General features: G+C 41.5%; 3 protein-coding genes across 5 annotated transcripts in view; 2 read left to right on the top strand and 1 right to left on the bottom strand.

Annotated features, from left to right (window-relative positions):
• The window catches only part of creb5b (cAMP responsive element binding protein 5b), a 46,322-nt gene extending 35,000 nt beyond the window's left edge, over positions 1-11,322 (top strand). Inside the window, exons 7-10 of one of the 3 annotated variants that reach the window (XM_087812218.1) lie at positions 1,569-1,877; positions 3,976-4,203; positions 7,796-7,904; positions 8,578-11,322. In XM_087812218.1, coding sequence (XP_087668344.1) covers positions 1,569-1,877; positions 3,976-4,203; positions 7,796-7,904; positions 8,578-8,729 — 798 coding nt within the window. In that variant the 3' untranslated portion in view covers positions 8,730-11,322. The remainder of the gene's footprint in view (positions 1-1,568; positions 1,878-3,975; positions 4,204-7,795; positions 7,905-8,577) is intronic. The other 2 variants (XM_087812217.1, XM_087812215.1) reach the window with 2 other exon arrangements.
• A 429-nt stretch (positions 11,323-11,751) lies between these two features.
• cpvl (carboxypeptidase vitellogenic like) lies at positions 11,752-18,020 on the bottom strand. The gene is made up of 12 exons (XM_087779139.1): positions 17,936-18,020; positions 17,697-17,866; positions 17,007-17,128; positions 14,797-14,911; positions 14,532-14,590; positions 14,397-14,476; positions 14,269-14,335; positions 14,087-14,209; positions 13,890-14,021; positions 12,978-13,076; positions 12,745-12,918; positions 11,752-12,685 (listed from the first exon to the last, which is right to left on the bottom strand). Exons 1-12 carry the CDS (start codon positions 17,944-17,946, stop codon positions 12,404-12,406), a joined length of 1,434 nt encoding a protein of 477 aa, XP_087635265.1. The 5' UTR covers positions 17,947-18,020; the 3' UTR covers positions 11,752-12,403.
• Positions 18,021-19,131: 1,111 nt separating this feature from the next.
• The window catches only part of chn2 (chimerin 2), a 35,403-nt gene continuing 30,606 nt past the window's right edge, over positions 19,132-23,928 (top strand). The window contains exon 1 of the mRNA XM_087779140.1: positions 19,132-19,444. Within this exon, the coding sequence (XP_087635266.1) occupies positions 19,396-19,444 (49 nt within the window). The 5' untranslated portion in view covers positions 19,132-19,395. The remainder of the gene's footprint in view (positions 19,445-23,928) is intronic.

Below are 23,928 nucleotides of genomic sequence, written 5' to 3'. Positions count from 1 at the left end.
TACCATTTCTTAAATCAATATATTATCATTCGTGGCCTTTTAAATTCAATATAAAAATATTGGTGTAATAGTGACACAAGGTAATGATAAAAGAGAACTGAGCTGCTTGATCCAACTTTCAGCCAATCACGCGACTAGCAGAGGATCACGTGATGACCGGCAGTTCATGATGGTGGATTCTAAAGTGTGTTGATACTATTAACATTTTTATAGTGAATTCAAAAGGCTACAAATTAAAAGATATAGAATTTAGAAAATGTATTTTCACATTTTTGGAAATTAGAATATCAAACTCTATGTGTAAAAAAACAATATTTTGAGAGTATTCCATTTTTTTAATATGTAAAAATAAAATGTATTTAACCTTTCAATAAAGGAATTGTTAATTTGCTTTATTTATGAAATAAGTAAGTAAGTAATATTTATATAGCACTTTTCTAGCCGAGGGTCACAAAGAACTTAAAGTATCAAAACAATACTCAATAAAATATAAACTTAAAAGGTCAAGATAATACTGAGACAAACACAAGAGTCTTGAGATGTTTCTTGAAGGAGTCAGTAGATCATCAAACACAGATGTTTCTTGAAGGAGTCAGTAGATCATCAAACACAGATGTTTCTTGAAGGAGTCAGTAGATCATCAAACACACATGTTTCTTGAAGGAGTCAGTAGATCATCAAACACAGATGTTTCTTGAAGGAGTCAGTAGATCATCAAACACAGATGTTTCTTGAAGGAGTCAGTAGATCATCAAACACAGATGTTTCTTGAAGGAGTCAGTAGATCATCAAACACAGATGTTTCATGAAGGAGTCAGTAGATCATCAAACACAGATGTTTCTTGAAGGAGTCAGTAGATTATCAAACACAGATGTTTCTTGAAGGAGTCAGTAGATCATCAAACACACATGTTTCTTGAAGGAGTCAGTAGATCATCAAACACAGATGTTTCTTGAAGGAGTCAGTAGATCATCAAACACACATGTTTCTTGAAGGAGTCAGTAGATCATCAAACACAGATGTTTCTTGAAGGAGTCAGTAGATCATCAAACACAGATGTTTCTTGAAGGAGTCAGTAGATCATCAAACACACATGTTTCTTGAAGGAGTCAGTAGATCATCAAACACAGATGTTTCTTGAAGGAGTCAGTAGATCATCAAACACAGAGATGTTTCTTGAAGGAGTCAGTAGATCATCAAACACAGAGATGGTTCCAAAGCTTAGGAGCAACAGTCTGGAAGGATTTCTCTCCTCTGGTCCGGAAGTTCAGGAACCATCAGTAGATTCTGATCCACAGACCTCAGAGCCCGAGCTGGGGTGTAAGTCTGGATCAGATCACTGATGGAAGGTCTGACCATGAATAGATCTGAAAGTAAGAACCAGAATTTTAAAATGATCCTGAAAGAAACTGGCAGCCAGTGAAGAGTTTGAAGGAGAAATGTGAGTTCTTCTACTAGAGCGGCTCAGAAGAAGAAAGTTTGAACATTTGAAAGGTTATATTCAATGTTTAAATCTCCTGATAAACCTCACGTGGTTGTTAAAACAACAATGTTGTTCCGCCCTCAGAGGCTGAAGGCGGCGCTCTCCCACCACCCGGGCACCATCACCAACGGCAACATGAACTCCATGGGTCACATGATGGAGATGATGTCGTCGCGGCAGGAGCAGAGCAGCCAGCACCACCACATGCACTCGCACCCGCACCAGCACATGCAGGCCTCGCCGCACGCCTACCAGCACCACGGCCACCACCACCACAGCCAGGGCGCCCACCACCACCCGCAGGCGCACAACAACCCGCACCACAACCCGCACCTGCACGCCGGTCACCCCCACCAGACCTCGCCGCACCAGCCCATGCACTCGGCCTCGCAGGTGAGACTCCGACCCGACGGTTCCGATGACACATCAGCCGGCGCCGACTCATCCAAGGTCGAGCTTCTCTCGCACTCTTGAGTTTGAGAGTTTTGCTCTGAGTGGCTTGAATATGACGAACACGCTCAGGATTCAAAGAGCGTCACCAGACAAACACATTGTACCTCATTACTGCCGTAGTAAGTAGTTTCCTGGCGAGCGTCTGGACGGAGAAGGTCACGACGAGGCCATCGAGCGCCGAATATTAAAGACGCTTCGAAGAACATCAGGGACGTCAAATGTTGAAACTATGATTTTGTTTAATAATTAAATTCAATAATGTGTACATTCAAAGGTTAAATCCTTTTTTTTTTAACCCTTGGGTTATTTCAGGAAGGACAGAAAACAAATGTGTTTGTTTTATCCCTCGTGTCGTCTCAGGGTCAAAGGTCAACAACCTCCCTGGCTTCCATAAATACATATGCAGTGGTGGAGGTCGTTCACCTTGACCCAGAGACCACACAAGGGATACCACAAGAAACACATTTGTTTTCGACCCCTCGGGTCATCTTGACCCCGCAATAACACAAGGGTCCGTTTTGTTTTCTAATTTTCCAGATTTCTTTCTAGAGTTTAATTTTCTAATCACAAATATTTAAAATTAAATTCTAACTTAAACAACATATTAATAAAAAGAATGTATAGTTTCAACTTTTAACAAATGTTAAATTAAATCAGATTTAAAATTAGATTTAAAGTTAAATCTACGAGTCATTTTTTTTTTCATTTTATTTATCTTGTTTTATTTTATTGTATTTAATTTCATTCATTTCTTTTCATAGAGTATTTCTACGAAACCACAAAATCAAATACCTTTGTTTTTACAATACTGGCATTAAACGAGTGTGAGAAACAAAACAATCTTTTCTCAATTATGATCAAATGATCTACAAAATAGAGAAAGAGACGTCAATTACTTAATAAATAACTTAAGATAAAATGACCGAAAAATCGTGCAACATATATATATATAACATACAAGAGTAAAAACTTTTTATTCGTAGTGTGAAAAAAATATGAACTTTGACCTCATCAGAGCCACATGAACAGTCAGAGATAACTTTTATTTCTGTATTTATTCTTGTATCAACAACTTTGTTTAGAAGTTTTTTCTTTCTCTGTCCTTTTTGTGAACATTTCTCTCCTCTAAATATAATTTGAGTAAATCCATTAAGAGTAGATCTTGTTTTTTAAAGCTAGTTTCTATCAGTTTATTTTAATTGAAGTATTTATAGAAAAAAATGAATGATACTGTATAAGGTTTATTTGATGTGGGTTTACTCCGGTTTCCTCCCACAGTCCAGAAACATACAGAGGTTGATTGAGAACTTGGGGGGAAATTGTCCACAGATATGAGTGTGTGTGTGAATGGTTGTCTGTCTTTGTGGCGTCCTGTCCAGGGTGTCCCCTGCCTCTCGCCCTGTGATACTGGGATAGACTCCAGTCTCGACCCCCACAAGGGATACAGCGATAGAAAATGAAAGAATGAAGGAATGAAAGTTTATTTTATGTTATTTTTTCCTGTTTCTTTTCTTACTTTAAAAAGAGTTTTTCCATCATATGTTGGATCTTTGTTGTCGTGAAGAACCTCTCGACAGATACGTAAGGAAATGTAAATGAAAATATAACTAGACAGACAGAAATCATGGCAGAACTCTAAGGTTCCAGTGAGAGTGGAGCCTGAAGGCACCACCAGAGCGTCTGAGCTCCACACATGAACGGAAAGGATCCGGAGACCACGACAGCCAAGTCTACGTCTAGATCCGCCCGTGCAGTCGTGTCTGGTTCTGTCGGTCTGGGTGGAAGTGGGCGTCGGAAAAGTGCCTCCTGACACCTCTTTAACAAGGTGGGCCGGGCCCGGTGAATCAGCCCAGTCACTCACTCGCGGCAACACAAGCAGATGTTGTTTGTTCTGACGTGGCCAGACTTGAAATAGCTGCAGGAGGTAGATGTATGGATGCTTGTGTGAGTCGGGGACAGGTGTCTGGACCTGGATCCTTCCCAGACGTCCCCCCAACACTCGCCCCGTTTGTGTGATGCTGGTCTCGCCCCCTTACAGATGTCACCTGCCACCCAGCAGATGCAGCCCTCGCAGACCCTGCAGTCGCCGCCCCCCAGCGGCGGGCGGCGCCGGCGGGTGGTGGACGAGGACCCGGACGAGCGGCGGAGGAAGTTCCTGGAAAGGAACCGAGCGGCGGCGACCCGGTGCCGGCAGAAGAGGAAAGTGTGGGTGATGTCGCTGGAGAAGAAGGCGGAGGAGCTGACGCAGACCAACATGCAGCTTCAGGTGAGGAATCTGTGACGTCGAGGCGGAATGTTTGTGTTGTTGTCACACCGTTACGCACCCTGAGGATTCCTCATGTGGCGGTCATAATGTTGCGGCTCTTTTAAATCAATAAAAACTTTATCTACAAAAATGTTAAACACAAAATTAGGGATGAAAAAAAAAAATTCTCATGATTCGGTACAAAAATAGTGGTATCTGATAATCAAGTATTTAACATTTTTGTGTTGCAATTAGACTTTCGGCCTCTAGATGGCAGCAGTCGTTACATTCTCTGCAGATAAACGAACAATGAAATCCCGTGAGATCTGAGCAGATAAACGAACAATGAAATCCCGTGAGATCTGAGCGATGACTGAGGACGAGAGGATACAGTGACTCCAGAAGCTTTTAAAGTAGATGTTTGGACATATTTTGGTTTGAAAACAAATGACAGCAGTTACAACTTCATCAAGAGTCATGTGGTCTGTAAATACTACAACACCAGAGTCAAGTACTGGACAATACTACACATATATACTTGTTACTACACTATCACAACACCAGAGTCATGTACTGGACAATAGTACACATATATACTTGTTACTACACTATTACAACACCAGAGTCAAGTACTGGACAATACTACACATATATACTTGTTACTACACTATCACAACACCAGCGTCAAGTACTCCACAATACTACACATATATACTTGTTACTACACTATCACAACACCAGCGTCAAGTACTGGACAATACTACACATATATACTTGTTACTACACTATCACAACACCAGAGTCAAGTACTGGACAATACTACACATATATACTTGTTACTACACTATCACAACACCAGCGTCAAGTACTGGACAATACTACACATATATACTTGTTACTACACTATCACAACACCAGAGTCAAGTACTGGACAATACTACACATATATACTTGTTACTACACTATCACAACACCAGAGTCAAGTACTGGACAATACTACACATATATACTTGTTACTACACTATCACAACACCAGAGTCAAGTACTGGACAATACTACACATATATACTTGTTACTACACTATCACAACACCAGCGTCAAGTACTCCACAATACTACACATATATACTTGTTATTACACTATCACAACACCAGAGTCAAGTACTGGACAATACTACACATATATACTTGTTACTACACTATCACAACACCAGCGTCAAGTACTCCACAATACTACACATATATACTTGTTACTACACTATCAAAACACCAGAGTCAAGTACTCCATAATACTACACATATATACTTGTTACTACACTTTCACAACACCAGAGTCAAGTACTGGACAATACTACACATATATACTTGTTACTACACTATCAAAACACCAGAGTCAAGTACTCCACAGTACTTCACATATATACTTGTTACTACACTATCACAACACCAGAGTCAAGTACTGGACAATACTACACATATATACTTGTTACTACACTATCAAAACACCAGAGTCAAGTACTCCACAATACTACACATATATACTTGTTACTACACTATTACAACACCAGAGTCAAGTACTGGACAATACTACACATATATACTTGTTACTACACTATCAAAAAACCAGAGTCAAGTACTCCACAATACTACACATATATACTTGTTACTACACTATTACAACACCAGAGTCAAGTACTGGACAATACTACACATATATACTTGTTACTACACTATTACAACACCAGAGTCAAGTACTGGACAATACTACACATATATACTTGTTACTACACTATCAAAACACCAGAGTCAAGTACTCCACAATACTACACATATATACTTGTTACTACACTATTACAACACCAGAGTCAAGTACTGGACAATACTACACATATATACTTGTTACTACACTATCAAAACACCAGAGTCAAGTACTGGACAATACTACACATATATACCTGTTACTACACTATCACAACACCAGAGTCAAGTACAGGACAATACTACACATATATACTTGTTACTACACTATCACAACACCAGAGTCATGTACTGGACAATAGTACACATATATACTTGTTACTACACTATCACAACACCAGAGTCAAGTACTGGACAATACTACACATATATACTTGTTACTACACTATCACAACACCAGAGTCAAGTACTGGACAATACTACACATATATACTTGCTACTACACTATCACAACACCAGCGTCAAGTACTGGACAATACTACACATATATACTTGTTACTACACTATCACAACACCAGAGTCAAGTACTGGACAATACTACACATATATACTTGTTACTACACTATCACAACACCAGCGTCAAGTACTGGACAATACTACACATATATACTTGTTACTACACTATCACAACACCAGAGTCAAGTACTGGACAATACTACACATATATACTTGTTACTACACTATCACAACACCAGAGTCAAGTACTGGACAATACTACACATATATACTTGTTACTACACTATCACAACACCAGAGTCAAGTACTGGACAATACTACACATATATACTTGTTACTACACTATCACAACACCAGCGTCAAGTACTCCACAATACTACACATATATACTTGTTATTACACTATCACAACACCAGAGTCAAGTACTGGACAATACTACACATATATACTTGTTACTACACTATCACAACACCAGCGTCAAGTACTCCACAATACTACACATATATACTTGTTACTACACTATCAAAACACCAGAGTCAAGTACTCCATAATACTACACATATATACTTGTTACTACACTTTCACAACACCAGAGTCAAGTACTGGACAATACTACACATATATACTTGTTACTACACTATCAAAACACCAGAGTCAAGTACTCCACAGTACTTCACATATATACTTGTTACTACACTATCACAACACCAGAGTCAAGTACTCCACAATACTACACATATATACTTGTTACTACACTATCACAACACCAGAGTCAAGTACTCCACAATACTACACATATATACTTGTTACTACACTATCAAAACACCAGAGTCAAGTACTCAACAATACTACACATGTATACTTGTTACTACACTATCACAACACCAGAGTCAAGTACTGGACAATACTACACATATATACTTGTTACTACACTATCGCAACACCAGAGTCAAGTACTCAACAATACTACACATATATACTTGTTACTACACTATCACAACACCAGACTCAAGTACTGGACAATACTACACATATATACTTGTTACTACACTATCACAACACCAGTCGTCCTTCATCATCATTACGATACAGTGATTCTAAAGATGATAAACAATAAGATAAGATCAGAGATGAATCGACGGCAACAATTGAACACAATCTTCCAATAACAGTAAAACATTATTTTTGATGGAATATCGTTCAAGACAGTTTGATAAACACGTTTATTGCAGGTTTGAAGCCAACATTGCTGCTAGTACCACTGACCTGAACAGCTGCCATGATGCTTGGCCGCCCAGCCAGTCGTTCACCACTGCAGATCCTTAATGGCAACAGTGTAGAAGTGATTGTGGTGAACAAAGTGTTTCCATCGAGTCACGTTGTGTGTTTGTTTCCCTCAGAACGAGGTGACGATGCTGAAGAGCGAAGTGACGCAGCTGAAGACGCTGCTGCTCACACACAAGGACTGTCCAATCACGACGCTGCAGAAGGAGTCGCAAGGTTACCTCAGTGAGTAGACACACCTGCACCTGCGAGCCCACGATAGCGGCTCTGGTCTCTCAAGGTAGACGCCCCGGAGGAGACGCCCGGCGGACCCCTGGTCCCGGCCCAGAACCCCGGGCCGGCGTCCAGCTCCCACGCTCGCCGCGACACCCCAGGACTCGGTCCGAGGCGCGCCCTGTAGGCGGGCCCCGGGAGTCGCTAGTCCGAATCCCCGCATGAGACTTGATTTCTTTTCCATCTGCGTCACGACCGTCCAGGACGCCCCGGGATCTCGCTGATTGCTGGACTGGGCCTCGGGGTGACGTCAGAGTCCCGCCCTGTGATAGGAACGCGGGCGACATTTCCAACGTCATTAGGATAAGGCGCCTCCTCGGGAGGAAACTCCGGCTCACGTCCCCGGGTCTGGATGAATGGTTCTTTCATGAAGAGCCGGGCGACTCCCAGAACCGGGCGAGCGGTTTTTTTTTTTTCGCCCGACGAGCCTTCGCCGGCGTCGAGGCGTCACCTTCAATGTGTCGATGATTCATGGCGTCTCTCGTCCCGAGACGCCGCTCTAGTGTCTGTGGTTCTGCTAATAAAGCTGTCTGTTGACATCACATGGGGTCTGTCTTCATTGGCCGCGTGAAGGTCGACCGCGTGGAGACGCCGCCGCCGCTCACGTGTCGCTCTGTGTCCGCAGGTCCGGAGAGCAGCCCGGCGGGGAGTCCGGCGCCGGCGCGCTCGCAGCAGGTCATCCAGCACAACACCATCACCACCTCCAGCTCGTCCGTAGGGGGCGGCGGCGTTCACGGTCAGGCCAGCCGCCGCACAGACATCAACCAGATCCACTAGCGGCGAGAGACGCTCGTCCCTCTGGCGCCGCCGCCATCTTTGTTACGAAGACTCTGTTTCTTTAGCTTCCAGCGAAAAAAAATGTCTTCTTGAGAAAAAATATGTTTCCTCGACAAAACGTTGATTTTAAATCGTTTAAAAAGACATTTTAGGAAACAAAGTTAGCTTTATGTTACGGTTTGTACAAAATCAGTGGAAATAAACTGCAAAATAATTGAAGTTGTTAACTTTATTGATCAAATTTGTCAGAAAAAAAAACGTTTTTTAAATTTTATTAGAAGTTTCAGTTGAAAAAGCTTTTAAATAATTAAAAATAACAATAGTTTGAGTTTAATTTGCCATTTTCTGTCATAGTTTGTTGGACAAAACCTGTAGAAACCAGTAAAATACTGGAAGAATTTGGTTTAATTTGAATTTAAACTTTATTTATCAAATTCTGCAGAAAAAAATGATTTTGAAAATGAATGAAAATTCAAGATAAACTTAGCGATTGTTTCGTTTAATTCAAAACACATTGAAATGAATAAATAAGCAAATAAATTGACAATAAAATAATCTTTTCCTACCAAAGATATATATTTTTAAATATTGTTTTTTGGTCATTTCTTCATTTAATCTTTAAAAATAATGATCAGGAACAAAAAGGATTAAAAACTTTGGTCAAGAACATATATATTTTCTCCAGAAGACAGTTTTAATCTCTTAACGTTCAACTGAACGTCGAGTGTTCGACGCTCGTGTCGCAGAGATCAAAGCAATACGCTGCAGTACCACGAGCCGCCACACGGAGCACTGTGACGCCCGGCGGCGGTCGAGGAGGCGGAACCTTCGGGACCAACTCAAGCTTTAACCGTCGCTCGGTGTGAACTAAGGAACCAAGTTCCGAACTCGTCTTACGAAAAGAGACCAAAAAGAAAAAAAAGGAGGACGGACATGAAAAATCTCACCACGTGCCTGACTTTGCATTTCCTCGTTAACAATCACGTGTTCCCGCCATCACCGGATAAGAAGCCAGACCCCCCCCCCTGACCCCCGACCTCTCCGTCGACGCCTCTGAACTGGACCCCCCTCTGTTGACCCACGTTAGCTCGCCTGCGTTTCGACGGAGGAGATAAAGGTTCCACTGACGGAGCCGACTATGCACTTTTGTTCTAAGATAGCCATACTGAAGGAGACTCTCAGTGACCCCCCTCCGGACCCCCCACCCCCCCCACACCAGCGACACTCTCAGAAGGAGCTAGCTCTGTTAGCGTTAGCTGAAGACCATGAAGAAGCTAAGAGGCCGAGCCGCGCTCGTAGCAGCTGAGCCTCCGTGTGTGAGTGAGATCTTTGAAAAGGGCTTTTTTCCTCCACTTGCCTTAACTTTTGAACCATCGACTTCATCGCTACCCTCACGTCGCCGACCGCAGCTTCAGTGAGTCGTTGTTTGTCGTCGAGTTCTTCCCTCATTCCAGTTCACCGAGAAGACTAGGAGTCCACTCGTCTCAACACACGTGGACCAGTGGAACGAGCAAGAGTGCTTCTCCGAGTCTCTCACGGATGAACGAGGTCGTGACCTCCGGCTTCAGGGAGTCAAACCTTGAACTCCAGGCCAACCATTTCTAGATGAGCTCAGAGCTCCTGTTCCCGATCGTTTAACATCCACACATCGTATCGTTATTTTCACAACGCACTGCAACAGTTGAAGTCGTCCAACATTCGCCGAAGTTGTCAAAAACGTTGACAGGAAGTCACGGTTCATCCACCAATCAGAGCAGATTTCATGAAGCGGTAAAAAAGCTCCACTAAATTGATCCAGAAACGATATTGTCCAATTTTTATTTGACTAATCAAAGTTAAGATTCTGTCTCTCTGATCCACCATTTTGACTCTCCACTCACTTTAGACCCCCATTAGACTGAGCTACTCTCTCAGCGGTGACAGAATCAGTCGAGAAACCTTTTCCAGCCACTGTTGCTGACCTTTGACCTGGAGACCATTTAGACGTTGATTCTCCTGGAGCCGGAGTCGTGTTCAGATCTTTCCGGGTCTTCTGTCCGACGTTCCACTGGAGACTTGTGTTGACGTCGACCCGGTCTTTCTTCCTCCTTCTACCTCGACCCGGATCTCACCCGGCGACGACTAACAAAGACACTTCTGGTTCAGAACCAGCTGAGTAATGTGAACACAGCCTGGAACTGGACCCGGTTCTGAAGCTCCTTCACGCCCCTGATGTCACTTTTTGTGTTGGTGAAAGTGAGAGGACGAACATGTGTGTGAGTGAGTGTGTGTGTGAGAGTGTGTGTGTGTGTGTGAGTGAGTGTGTGTGAGTGAGTGTGTGTGTGAGAGTGTGTGTTACGCTTCAATTGTATTGTTTGAATAATACTATAAATAGTGTAAATATTCTGGTTAATTTCTATAATCCTGTCGTTGAACCACCTTTCGTGTTGAAGGGAGTGTGTGTGGTACGTGTGTGTACATAGTACGTGTGTGTACATAGTACGTGTGTGTACATAGTACTTTTACAGCACTTGTTGCCTTTTCTATGTACGTCGAGGCTCATTTCAGCGCTTATGGTTTATATGTACGGAACGATCAATACATTCTTGCCTGCTCGACTGTCTCCACGTGTTTATCTTCTTCCATCATCCTACTCCTGATCCCACTCGTCACACACCCTGACAAAGTCAGCCGTCATCCTACTTGTGACACCAAAGTCTTGATGGTAACGATCGACCTCTTCACTTATCGTGCTCAGATTATTCCCATTTTCTTTCAACAGGTGCTGACCACTGCCGCTGCATTCTTGTTGAATACGTGAAAACTAAACTATGAACTGAACAGAAATATATTCGTCGAGTAACACCGCCCTCTGGTGGCGACATGCAAGAGAAGCAATTTAACATGGAACCTGAAAGTGACTACTTGTGACGTCACGGGTTCTGTTCATTAATTCCCTCCCTTTAAGGTTTAAATAAAGTTCTGATAACGAGTATTTACAAAAAGATGTCGATGCGTATCACGATACAGGGTCAACACTACGATGACTTTATTCATTTATTAAAGGAAAAAGAGTTTCCAGTTCACAGCAGACGATAGATTCAATAAAAACAAGAACAAAGTGCAAAACACAATCATGAGTCGTAACTGCTTTCAAACCAAAATATGTCCAAATATCAGCTTTAAAAGCTGCTGGACTCACTGTAGCCTCTCGTCCTCAGTCATTCTTTATTGAGGACTCAGCGACTGCTGCCATCTAGAGGCCGGACGTTTAATGCAAGCATGAACAAATGCTGTGAATATTTTAACCGAATAAAAACATTCTTTAAAAACATTTATTGAAATATTACTCGTGACACTCATTTTACTTGAAATCCCCAAAATTGAAAGTGTCTTAATAAGTAAGTAAGATTTATTTATAAAGTGCTTTTCGAGACCAGGGTCACAAAGCGCTTAAACAATCAAAACAATACTCAAAAAAGTACATACTTTAAAGATCAAGATAATACTGAGAACACAGGAGTTCCAGAAATTCAATAACCGTTGATCAGGTGAAATAAAGATCAATATTCAAGTCAATAACATAATAACCACTGATGTCGTAAGTAATCCAAGAAATAAGAGTCAAATTATAAAAAGATATTTTAATGAAACCGTCATTACATTCAGCGTCAGACTTGATCTGTCAATCATCTTCAACTGAAGCTCTGCGTGGAGAGGAACCTGTCAATCATGTCGAAGGAGCGAGCGGGTTGGTCGTAGGGCAGGATGTGCCCGCCCCCCCGGATGATGACCTGGTAGAACTCGCGCACCTGCCTGACGTACCCGGCCACCTCGGGGTCCCCGGGCTGGACCCTCCAGTGGAACCGCGGGGCCGTCCTGAACTCCTCGGCGCCGGTCCAGTTGACGGTGGGCAGGAAGCGCTCGGTCAGCGGCGCCGCCACGATGACGTCCAGCTGCCCGCTGTAGATCAGCACCTGCAGGGGTCGAGAGGTCAGGACGCCGGCGGAGGATCCTGGACCTGGAAGGTTCTCACCCGGTACCGGTCCATGAGCTCGCCCAGCCACGGCTTGATGCTCTTCATCACGTCCTGCACCAGGTGCTTCTCCACCTGCGAGCCGTCATGGAAGCTCAGGTTGCCCACGTGGATCGACGCCCTCACGGCCGCCAGGGTCACGAACTCTGAGAAGTAGCTCTGGTCCTCGGGCTCCTGAGGACACAGCGGCCTTGAGCAAGACGGGGTTCTAGACACGCGACTGGTCGCCTCACCCTGCAGGTCATGTAGTTGTAGTAGTTGGTGCAGCCCGTGGCGTTCTGGAAGAAGGACGGGTACGGATCCACGTCGCCGTTGAGCAGACGATCGAACACCTGAACGAGATCCTGAGGATCAATGAAGTTCTACTGATCGTCCACATTCAGCAGAACCACCAGTTCAAGATACACATAATATTCATGTAGAAGAAGAGAAAAACTAAGCAGATGGAAATATGGTTTGTGTTTATATATATATATATATATATATATATATATAAACACACGCATGATAATAATCAACAAACACAAGTTAAAAACAAAAGGGACAATAAAAACTAAGCAGATAGAAATATTGTTTGTTTACATTTATAAAATATAAACGCATATAATAATTAACACATAAGACAAATAAATAAAATTAGAAATAAAAACAAAAGTAAATTAATGCACAAAATAAATAACGATAAAAACATTATAGCATGCAATTCATTATCTTTGAAGTACACGAGTGTGAACTTAATTTATAAAAATAAATTATATATTTAAAATGTGTATTTTAACCTTTATTCACTCCTGCAGCCATCAAAGTGAGTTCACTGAGGGGGAGTGAGACGACGAGAGAGATGTTGGATTACATTTATAGATTAAAAAAATGAGTAACAAAGTGGTTTTATTTGAGTTAAAGTCATTTTTAAGTGCGAGTCAAAACCTTAAATATGTTCATTTAAAAATCAGGAAAGTTTCAAGTTCGGAGCAAATAAAGATCAGGTTTTTCAAATGAAACGAATCTTTTTGTTCATTCAATTCAAACATAACCAGCTTCAGATCCTGTCAATCAATCCCTCGTAAACAGCTTCAGATCCTGTCAATCAATCCCTCGTGAGCAGCTTCAGATCCTGTCAATCAATCCCTCGTGAGCAGCTTCACCTCAAACGCCTCGACCCACTTCTGCTGCTGGATCAGTTGGACGCCGAGGTCCGTCTGCTGGACCACGAACTGCTTCTGCTGCTCGTCGATCATCCCGGCCTGGAACATGAACTCGCCGTAGCCTCCGAGCATCTAAGGGTCGAGACCACGTTCAGATCCGCCTTCAGATCCGCCTTCAGATCCCAGACTAGACTCACCAGCTCCGGGTCACACAGTCCGTCTCCGATGGCCATGCCCTTGAAGTTGATCTTGACCTTGGCGGTCGGGTTCTTCTTGTGGATGTAGTAGGAGACGGCGGGGACGTACTTCCCGGCGTAGGACTGCAGGGGGAGCACACGAGTCACGACACGCCTCGGGGGTCACAGAACTCTGGACTTGCCTCTCCGGTGGCGTAGAACGGGTTCTCGCGATACTCCGGGAAGAGCTGGAAGAACTGCGTGAGCGCGCTGGAGGAGATCAAGAGTCAGTTCACGGCGCCGTGGGTCGGGCCAGGAGTTCAAGGGTCACCTGTACAGGTCTCTGCCCACGTCGTCCTGGTCCTGAGCGAAGCCTCGGTCGTCGTCCGTGAAGCTGAACCCGGTTCCGACCTGTTACAGCCAAACTTAAAACCCGACCTGGTCTCGTCGTCATAGCAACACCTACTGGATTATCGATGTAGAGGACGGAGTATCTGTCGGTCCAGGCGTAGTCGCGCTTCCCAACTGAAGTCACATGATCAGAGTCACGTGATCAGAGTCACGTGATCAGAGTCACGTGATCAGAGTCACGTGATCAGAGTCACGTGATCAGAGTCACGTGATCAGAGTCACGTGATCAGAGTCACGTGATCAGAGTCACGTGATCAGAGTCACGTGATCAGAGTCACGTGATCAGAGTCACGCCCACTACACTGACAAACAAGTCTCACCCGTCAGGTTCTTGAACACCACGTACGGTCCGTGCTCCACGAACAGGCCGAACATGGAGGTTCCACCGGGACCCCCCTGAAGCCAGAGCAGCACCGGAGCCTTGTCCTCGATCGGCTGTTGAGAGAGCGCGCCATCTAGTGGTCATTTCAGTGAACTGCACGGTGAGGAAATGTCGCTTTAAAATAAAAGCTTTTTTCAATTGAAGGAACCTTTTAATGCACTTGTGAATTCACGCGCTTTTTAGCAACACTTAGGTTTTGTAGAACTTTATAGATCCTCAGGACAATATTTAATAAAAATACTTTTGAGTGAAGATGAATAACTTCCAGAGGAAAACTTGATTTTATTCAAGTGTTTATGTGATTTACGTGAGCAGGTCAGTGACTGAAAATTAAAGTCTTTTAAACTCAATACAATATTTTAATACACAACACTTACAGAACAGTGAACATAGAAACAAACAAACATTTTAAAAAGACCTGAAAAAGGTCAAAAATAGTCAGCAGGATAAAGGGATATTAGTTTTATGGTCAAGAATAATTTTCCAACTCGTCTGATTATAAAATGTTTTGCTACGAAGATATTCATGTTCGATACTTTACACGAGAAGCAAAAATACATTCAGGTGGAACTTGAATATTCCAAAAAGGAATTTGGAAAAAATAAAATTCAGCCATAATTATTAAACTTGCGAAACATGGAACCATAAAGACTATGAAGCGCACCTGGTTTAAATCCTGTTTATACTGATCAGACAAATACCAGCATCTGTAGCGTTATGAGAACATAGAGTAACTCTGCTTGTAAATGAGGCCGAGCGTAAGGTGCGAGTGAATCAATGAGCGAGTGATAGAAAGATAGAAAGAGTCTGAGAAGCAGCTGAGTTTACAGTTGAATGTGACAGTAAAAGTACAAAGTGATTACAGTGTCGGAAAATAAAGATTATATTGTATATGAGGCGCATCATAGTCGGCCGTCATGGAGGACGAACTGGTTGAAACGTCATGTGACTTCACTTTTCTGCACTGACATGTATTGCATAAAATACAGAGCCGTCTGAATGAGAAGGATCTCCGAGTGTCTCCACAATTAAACCATGAATGGACTCATTGTGTTCATCATAAGACGAGATTAACACAAAGAAAAATAATAATAAATTGCCAAAAGATAAATTTGAACGGCAACAATGTAAACATGTTTACGTTTATGGAGATTACACCGACTAAGATATTCTTATTATTTTTATGTTCAAAGTTGCACACGACAGCAATAATGTGACTCATGTTGGACATTTTGAGGCTTTTATACTACAATACATTTCTAAATGTCAAATCATAACAGGCTGTTCTTGTGTGTTGTTGTTAAGTCTGTGTTTGGATCAGACTAGTGTGTATGACGTGTGCCTCACTTTTTATTTTTTTTAGTCACATCCGAGGATAGTGGGGGTCACCAGTCTCTGGCACCGTTGTTTTGGGGGTCGCGGGTTGAAAAGTTTGGGAACCCTTGAAGCATCATTGAACACGGTGACATTAAAATGTAGAAACTGAAAGATTTCAGTTCATAATTATATTCATCGAGCAGAAGGTGACGCATCAAAACAATCTTTTTGTCCAATTATTCTTTAGTTGTTGTTTTGTTTTTTTAATAACGGCCACAAGTGTTGCTTATTATTCAAAGGAACTTTTCAAACCCATCGATAGTTAAATCAGGAAACTTTTCTTCACACTCGTGACTTCGTCAATGTTTGGTGAATCATGAGACGAGAACATAAACGTCAGCAATGACTGAAATAAAGCAGTTCAATGTTTGAAAATGACCTTTGACACTTCAGGCTGAAACAAGTTTAACTTCTATAAATGTAATTAAATTAAGTTGAATCTGTGTCTTACATCTTCTCCTTCCCTTTGTGTCATTTCCTTTTGAGCCATGTTCTTTATTTTTATCCATGTTCTTTACAACTTTGTTTTGCACTTTGTTCTTGCTTTTAATGATGTTTGCTGTGAACTGGAAACTACGTTTCCCAAAGGATTAATAAAGTCAATCCATCCATCATCCACATCAGCTACAGTGCTTTCCAAACACTTTTCTAATCTCTTTTCATCACAAACTTGTAATGAAAACCAGAGTTTTCTACAAGAGCGTCAGTAAATAGTGATGAATGTCACCGTAAGTTTAAAAAAGAGGGAACAGATCAGATGATAACACGTACCTTGAGTGCCGGGAAGAACCAGAAGAAGAGGTTGCTGTTGAACTTCTTGTTGACGGTCAAGTACCCGGAGTAGCTTTTCACGTTGACGCCGGGCAGCTTCCCCACTAGACTCAACTTCCTGGCTGGAAACACACCATTAATTCAAACACATTTAGACAAAGAGTTCTAAGAAGAAAGAAAAAACAGGAAGTGAGACTCAAGTGGTCATTATGTAATGGCCGAGTAAGAGGATTGTGGCTTAATGTTGCATTTTCTAAGATTATTGACAGATTCATCACTTCAGGTTGAATGTAGCTTGTTTATTGTTTATGTAGCATTGTTAGCCATTAGCTTGTTTATTGTTTATGTAGCATTGTTAGCCATTAGCTTGTTTATTGTTTATGTAGCATTGTTAGCCATTAGCTTGTTTATTGTTTATGCAGCATTGTTAGCCGTTAGCTTGACCAGATGACCATCGCAAATGTCAGAAAAAAAAACTGAATATTGGACAGTTTAACGAAGAAAAATACATGTATAATAATAATATATAGCAATTTAAATATTCATACGAGTTTTGAGTTAAGCATTTTGTAGCTTGACGTCATCAAAAGTCGCCCCTTGCTCGCTGAAGTTTTTACATTCATTAGCAACTTTAGCTCGACCGTCGCGCGCAGGCCCGGGACTCAAACACACAAACTTTGACCTGCTGACCTTCATCGATGTTGCCCTTCTCCAGGTAAGGGGTGAGGAAGAGGGGTTCGCCGGGGTCAGACCCCCGCAGCTCGCTGACCCGCCGCGAGCTCGCGCAGAAGAAGGAGGAACATTTCCGGGAGAGAGAAACGTCTAAAGTTCCCGCCAAGAGCAGCAGCAGCGACACACACCTGAGGGCGACACACACCTGTGAGGTCACATGGGTTCATGTTGAGAAGACCATCTGCAGAGACCCTCACCTCGCGTCCATTTCCGCCTCTCGCTCGCCTGATGCGAGTCTGTCTGCTATATAGTCAACACAGAGTCACGTGATCGCGGGTCACATGACCTGGACCACGTGGTTCTCTTTAGTTAAAAATGTTTTGAAACCAATAAGCGTTTTTTAAATCGATTTTTATTGATTTGTTTTCTGTTGTTTTTTTTACTCACCACGAAGCTTTCAGAAAAAATCGATGAAGGATGAGATCAATAAATATCCGATGATAACAAAGGTCAACGAGAAGTGAACATATGACGTAAAGAAGTTAAATAACGTTTTGTGTTTCGTTCGATTTTTTTTCAACATTAACAACAACTTTTTTAGTTCATTATTTCTGCAGAGATAATTTTTTAGAGACCGATTTTTTTTTTTTACCAACGTTAACAGTCGAATAATAATAATTTTATTTATCAGTAATTATACATTTATTTTTTAGAATATGTCATTTATCTTTTTAATTTATTTGGATAGTATAGTAAAAAAAAAAACAATAGAATGGTTAGACATACTTTCTGAGGCCAAAGATCATGTAAAAATGTTTATATTTATTCATTAATAGTTTGTGAATATAACTATAGGGTTTTCGTTTTAGGACTAGAAGTATTTATTTGCCCTCAATAAGATTTAAATTAGGAAAAATAAGTGCTTTTTATATGAAAATTTAACAGGAAAAGTTACTTAAGAATGGTAATTTCAGCTTATTATTACTAGATTTTATACTTTTTGTTCCTTTATTTCCAGCTCTATGGCCCCTCACAACAACCTCTGTTTTAATGTGGCCCCTGAGGAAATTAATGACTCATCACTGCGTTGATATCACTCACTACAGTCCCAGTATTTACTATTTATAAATAATAATAATAATAATAATATTAATGCTGTCACAGGAACTTTAAACTGTGAGTAATAGAATGTCCACTAGATGACGCTGTTTCACGTCGCAAACATTCTCTTCCTCTGAACGAAAATGAAAACTGACGGATTCATGTCACAAATTCAGAAAAATAAGTAGGATTATCATCGAATACTCGATTTTAAAAATCCTCAGAACGAACCAAAGAAAAATAAAATCAATTTCCAATCAAAGTGGGTCACTGGAGGGGGATAAACCTGGCAACCCAAACTTTCACTTTAAGAAGGCGCGTCTGCTCCGCAGTGTTTGTTAGGCTCGTGGAGTCACGCATGGAGTCGCTGTCTGCGTGGATCTGAGGCGGTCCAGGATGTGAGGAGGCTCCGTGGATCATCACATCGATCTCCATCCCCGCGGGGTGTGTGTGTGTGTGTGTGTGTGAGAGATCCGGGCGGCTCAGCAGCTCCAGCTCAGCCCAGGAAAGACACGAGAATTGGGGGCAGAAATGGAGGCTTCACCGCCGGAGAGAAGCTCCAGGATCTCGACGAAGACACCGGAGTAAAGCCCGAGTCCAGCCCCGGTCTGATGGGATGGCAGCATCCAGCAGCTCCAGCCTCTCTGGTTCATCCCTGTCATCTGGTAGGAGGACGCCTCGTACACCTACAGCACTGACACTGAGACACTTCTTGAATGAAACTTTGATCATCTTCAGTGGAAACACAATCATTGTGTGTGTTTGTCATGTGGTCTGGATGTTGTTTGGGCAGCAGAACATTCTGGCTCCATTTTCCAAAACCCTCCATGAATCAATGTGAAGAAAATAATATGAAGTGCTGCAGTCTGAAGTCCAGACTCTTGAATGCACCACAGAAATGTTGCTTCTGCAGACCAGAGGTTTTTAAACACTCTCTGGTTCCTCTTCAGTGTGTTTGTAGCAACAGCTTATATCAGTGGATCAGATGTCAACACGTCTTCTTAACTTTTTATTTTCAGACAAATTAATCATTTCGACCTGATTATTCTCCTGGACTGTGAGGCGAAGAAGAGAGTGCAGGGAGGGTGGAAGAGGTGAAGACGACTGTAGCAAGAGAGAGAGACAGAGAGAGAGAGAGAGAGAGAAGATTTGTAGGAAAGTAAAGAGATGTTGATGTGAATAAACACAAACGTAGAGACGGACAGATGGAAGTGAAGAGATTTGAATCTCTTTCTCTTACTAGGAAGAGACAAAGTCCAGCATTTTTGGTGTTAAACACATACGTGGAACTATTTAACGTTTCTGGGTTTGAACTTTCCTTTCGTTCTCGTAAACATTTTGACAGATTCATAGTATTTTCTTCAGTTCCTTTGTTGAATCCAACAGTTGAAGAAGAAGAAGGAGCAACTATTGTTTATTAAGCTCATCAAGGCTGATCATGATGAACAGGAAATTGAAAAAAAAAAAGGCAAAAACTTGTCTTTTTGGGCCAGAATCTCAATTTAGAATAAACATTCACTGCTTGGCTCTGACACGCCACCTTGTGGTGAGTTCAATAACGTAGAAGTTCCTATTCAAAAGCTACGGACACATAAAGTTCAGAGAAACATTTACAGAATAAAACTCAAATTAAATAAAAAACAAGGTGGAATATCATTAATGTTGAAATAAATAAGTAATAAATACAATTGTTATGACTTTGACCCACTATGTTGTAACTGATGGTTATCATGTAGAGGTGAGTACTGACAAGAGTGTGTTGATACGTCTCACGATACAACAATACAGTATATAATGATATATTGTGATAGTGTAGTAACAAGTATATATGTGTAGTATTGTCCAGTACTTGACTCTGGTGTTGTGATAGTGTAGTAACAAGTATATATGTGTAGTATTGTCCAGTACTTGACTCTGGTGTTGTGATAGTGTAGTAACAAGTATATATGTGTAGTATTGTCCAGTACTTGACTCTGGTGTTGTGATAGTGTAGTAACAAGTATATATGTGTAGTATTGTCCAGTACTTGACTCTGGTATTGTGATAGTGTAGTAACAAGTATATATGTGTAGTATTGTCCAGTACTTGACTCTGGTGTTGTGATAGTGTAGTAACAAGTATATATGTGTAGTATTGTCCAGTACTTGACTCTGGTGTTGTGATAGTGTAGTAACAAGTATATATGTGTAGTATTGTCCAGTACTTGACTCTGGTATTGTGATAGTGTAGTAACAAGTATATATGTGTAGTATTGTCCAGTACTTGACTCTGGTGTTGTGATAGTGTAGTTACAAGTATATATGTGTAGTATTGTCCAGTACTTGATTCTGGTGTTGTGATAGTGTAGTTACAAGTATATATGTGTAGTATTGTCCAGTACTTGACTCTGGTGTTGTGATAGTGTAGTAACAAGTACATATGTATAGTATTGTCCAGTACTTGACTCTGGTGTTGTCATAGTGTAGTAACATGTATATATGTGTAGTATTGTCCAGTACTTGACTCTGGTGTTGTGAAAGTGTAGTAAAAAGTATGTATGTGTAGTATTGTCCAGTACTTGACTCTGGTGTTGTGATAGTGTAGTAACAAGTATATATGTGTAGTATTGCCGAGTACTTGACTCTGGTGTTGTGATAGTGTAGTAACAAGTATATATGTGTAGTATTATCCAGTACTTGACTCTGGTGTTGTAGTATTTACAGACCACATGACTCTTGACAAAGTCGTAACTGCTTTCATTCGTTTTCAAACCAAAATGTGTCCAAAAATCAGCTCTAAAAGCTGCTGTATCCTCTCGTCCTCAGTCATCTTCGGGATCTTGCGTGATTCCAACGTCTCTTTCTGCAAATGACGTAAAGACTGCTGCCATCTACAGGCCAGAAGTCTTATTGCAACACAAAGATGAACAACCAATGTAAATATTTTCATGTAATTCTTTAAAAACAAATACTTCTTAGAAATGTAAAACATAAAATATCAATAATTATAAAAAATATACTTGAAAATACATATAGAATCCATACAGTTGTTGAATCGTGAAGAAATATCGCGATGTTAATATTAACACCGACCTCGGCGGTCAGTATGAGAATCTGCTCGAAGTGAGAACCTCTCGCTGACGCTCGGTTCAGCAGGAAGAATCCAACAGTGTTTGCTGAAGGGCAGCAGAGGCTCTCAGGGCTGTCATTACTCAGATATAATCACCAGAGGTTCCTCAAGGCTGTGATTATTCTCTGGCAGACGCTGCTTCAATAATGTGAGGAAACCATTCCTGGCGCGACTGAAGCTTGAGAAGATGCTGTTGAACTGCAAACTGTTGTGACCGTGATCACGTCGTCGTCGCCGCCGACCTCCCGACCTCCTGACCTCCCGACCTCCTGACCTACGTCTGTTCTGATGTCAACGTTTATTCTTCAAGACTTCGACGATGTTCCGTCCTCCGGTTCTTGGCCGCGGAACCGGTGGAACGTTGGCGTCGAGCTACGAGCGTGTGTGAGGAAAATCAAGTCTTCAAACCGCTGAGGTTGCTGGTTCGACACCGTGTTCCAGGTCAATGTTGTGGGTCGGAGGTCGATGCAGTTTCCACTGGAGCTCGTCTTTATTTATGTCTTTATTAAACACAACATGAATCTTGTGTGATGAAGACTCACATATGTGTGTCACGAGGTTCTGTCCTGGCCCAGTTTGATCCACAGATGGTGTCACTGGTGCGTCCAACTGTGTGTGTCGGATGTGTGTGTGTGTGTGTGTGTGTGTGTGTGTGTGTGTGTGTGTGTGTGTGTGTGTGTCGCTGTTGGTCTTTTGGACGCAGAAATATTGTGAACATGGATGAAAACCTTCAATAAAACACAACATTCGTCGCTATAAGAACGAAATCTTTCGATGAAAGTTTCAGGAACAAACGATGAAACGTTGTTAGTTTTCTAAATAACCATCTGGATCCACAAAAAAATGCGAAGCGTCTGTTCTTACGCGCTTTTACTGTGTGTGTGGTTCATGCAAGTTCAAACAATCCAATGGGTCTCGTTTCGATCGAGGATATTTCAAATGCTAAAAAAAAGGTTGTTAAGTTATATTGATAAAAATACATGTAGGGCGATATATGAGCTGCTTGGCAGAGGTCTGCAGGAGACTTTCTAGATTAGATGGACTTCATTAATCTCTCTTGAGACTAGGTTTTCAGTTCACAGCAGACGATAGAAGGTACTGAAGTTTCATAAAAGCAAGAACAAGAACAAAGTGCAAATAAAAAGTGCAAAGGGATAACAAAGGGCCAATAAAAAGTGCAAAGAGATAACAAAGTGCAAATATAAAGTGCAAAGAGATAACAAAGTGCAAATATAAAGTGCAAAGAGATAACAAAGTGCAAATATAAAGTGCAAAGGGATAACAAAGGGCCAATATAAAGTGCAAAGAGATGACAAAGTGCAAATATAAAGTGCAAAGAGATAACAAAGTGCAAATAAAAAGTGCAAAGAGATAACAAAGTGCAAATATAAAGTGCAAAGAGATTACAAAGTGCAAATAAAAAGTGCAAAGAGAAAACAAAGTGCAAAGAGATAACAAAGTGCAAATATAAAAGGATAAAAACACAAGGATCATAAAAGGATACAAAGATGATCATTGACCAGCATCATCTCTTCTCTCTGCTCCTCCCCCCAGACTCTACCGAGATCAAAGATCTATTCAGGTCAGTGGTTAGTAATGGTTCAGGTGTTCGTTCACCTGTATGACAACCTGATCTGATCATTTCAAAACCATGTCTCAAGGTCGGTGACCTGGAGGAGTTTATCGTATTCATGAACGAGCCTCAGGGCCTTGTAGAGACTCTGGACATGGTTGTGCTGGAGATTTAGTCCTAAAGTCATGTGATTGTGTCGCCGTGACAACACAGAAAAGTGACAGATAGATTTGGATTAGATTAGATTAGATCAACTTTATTGATCCTCTGGAGGTCTCCTTTGGGAAATAGTTTTTCCAGCTCACAGCACCACGGACGATAGATACGAGAACAAGAACAAAGTGCAAAAATAAAGTGCAAGATGACACAATCTTAGTCTAAAGATAAAGAATAAGAACAAAGTGCAAAAATAAAGTGCAAGATGACACAATCTAAGTCTAAAGATAAAGAACAAGAACAAAGAGCAAA

The sequence above is a fragment of the Callionymus lyra genome, chromosome 17 (assembly GCF_982586985.1).
Source record: "Callionymus lyra chromosome 17, fCalLyr1.hap1.1, whole genome shotgun sequence".
NCBI lineage: Eukaryota > Metazoa > Chordata > Actinopteri > Syngnathiformes > Callionymidae > Callionymus > Callionymus lyra.
The sequence above is the reverse complement of the archived record's forward strand: the minus strand, read 5'-3'. Positions and strand labels throughout refer to the sequence as shown.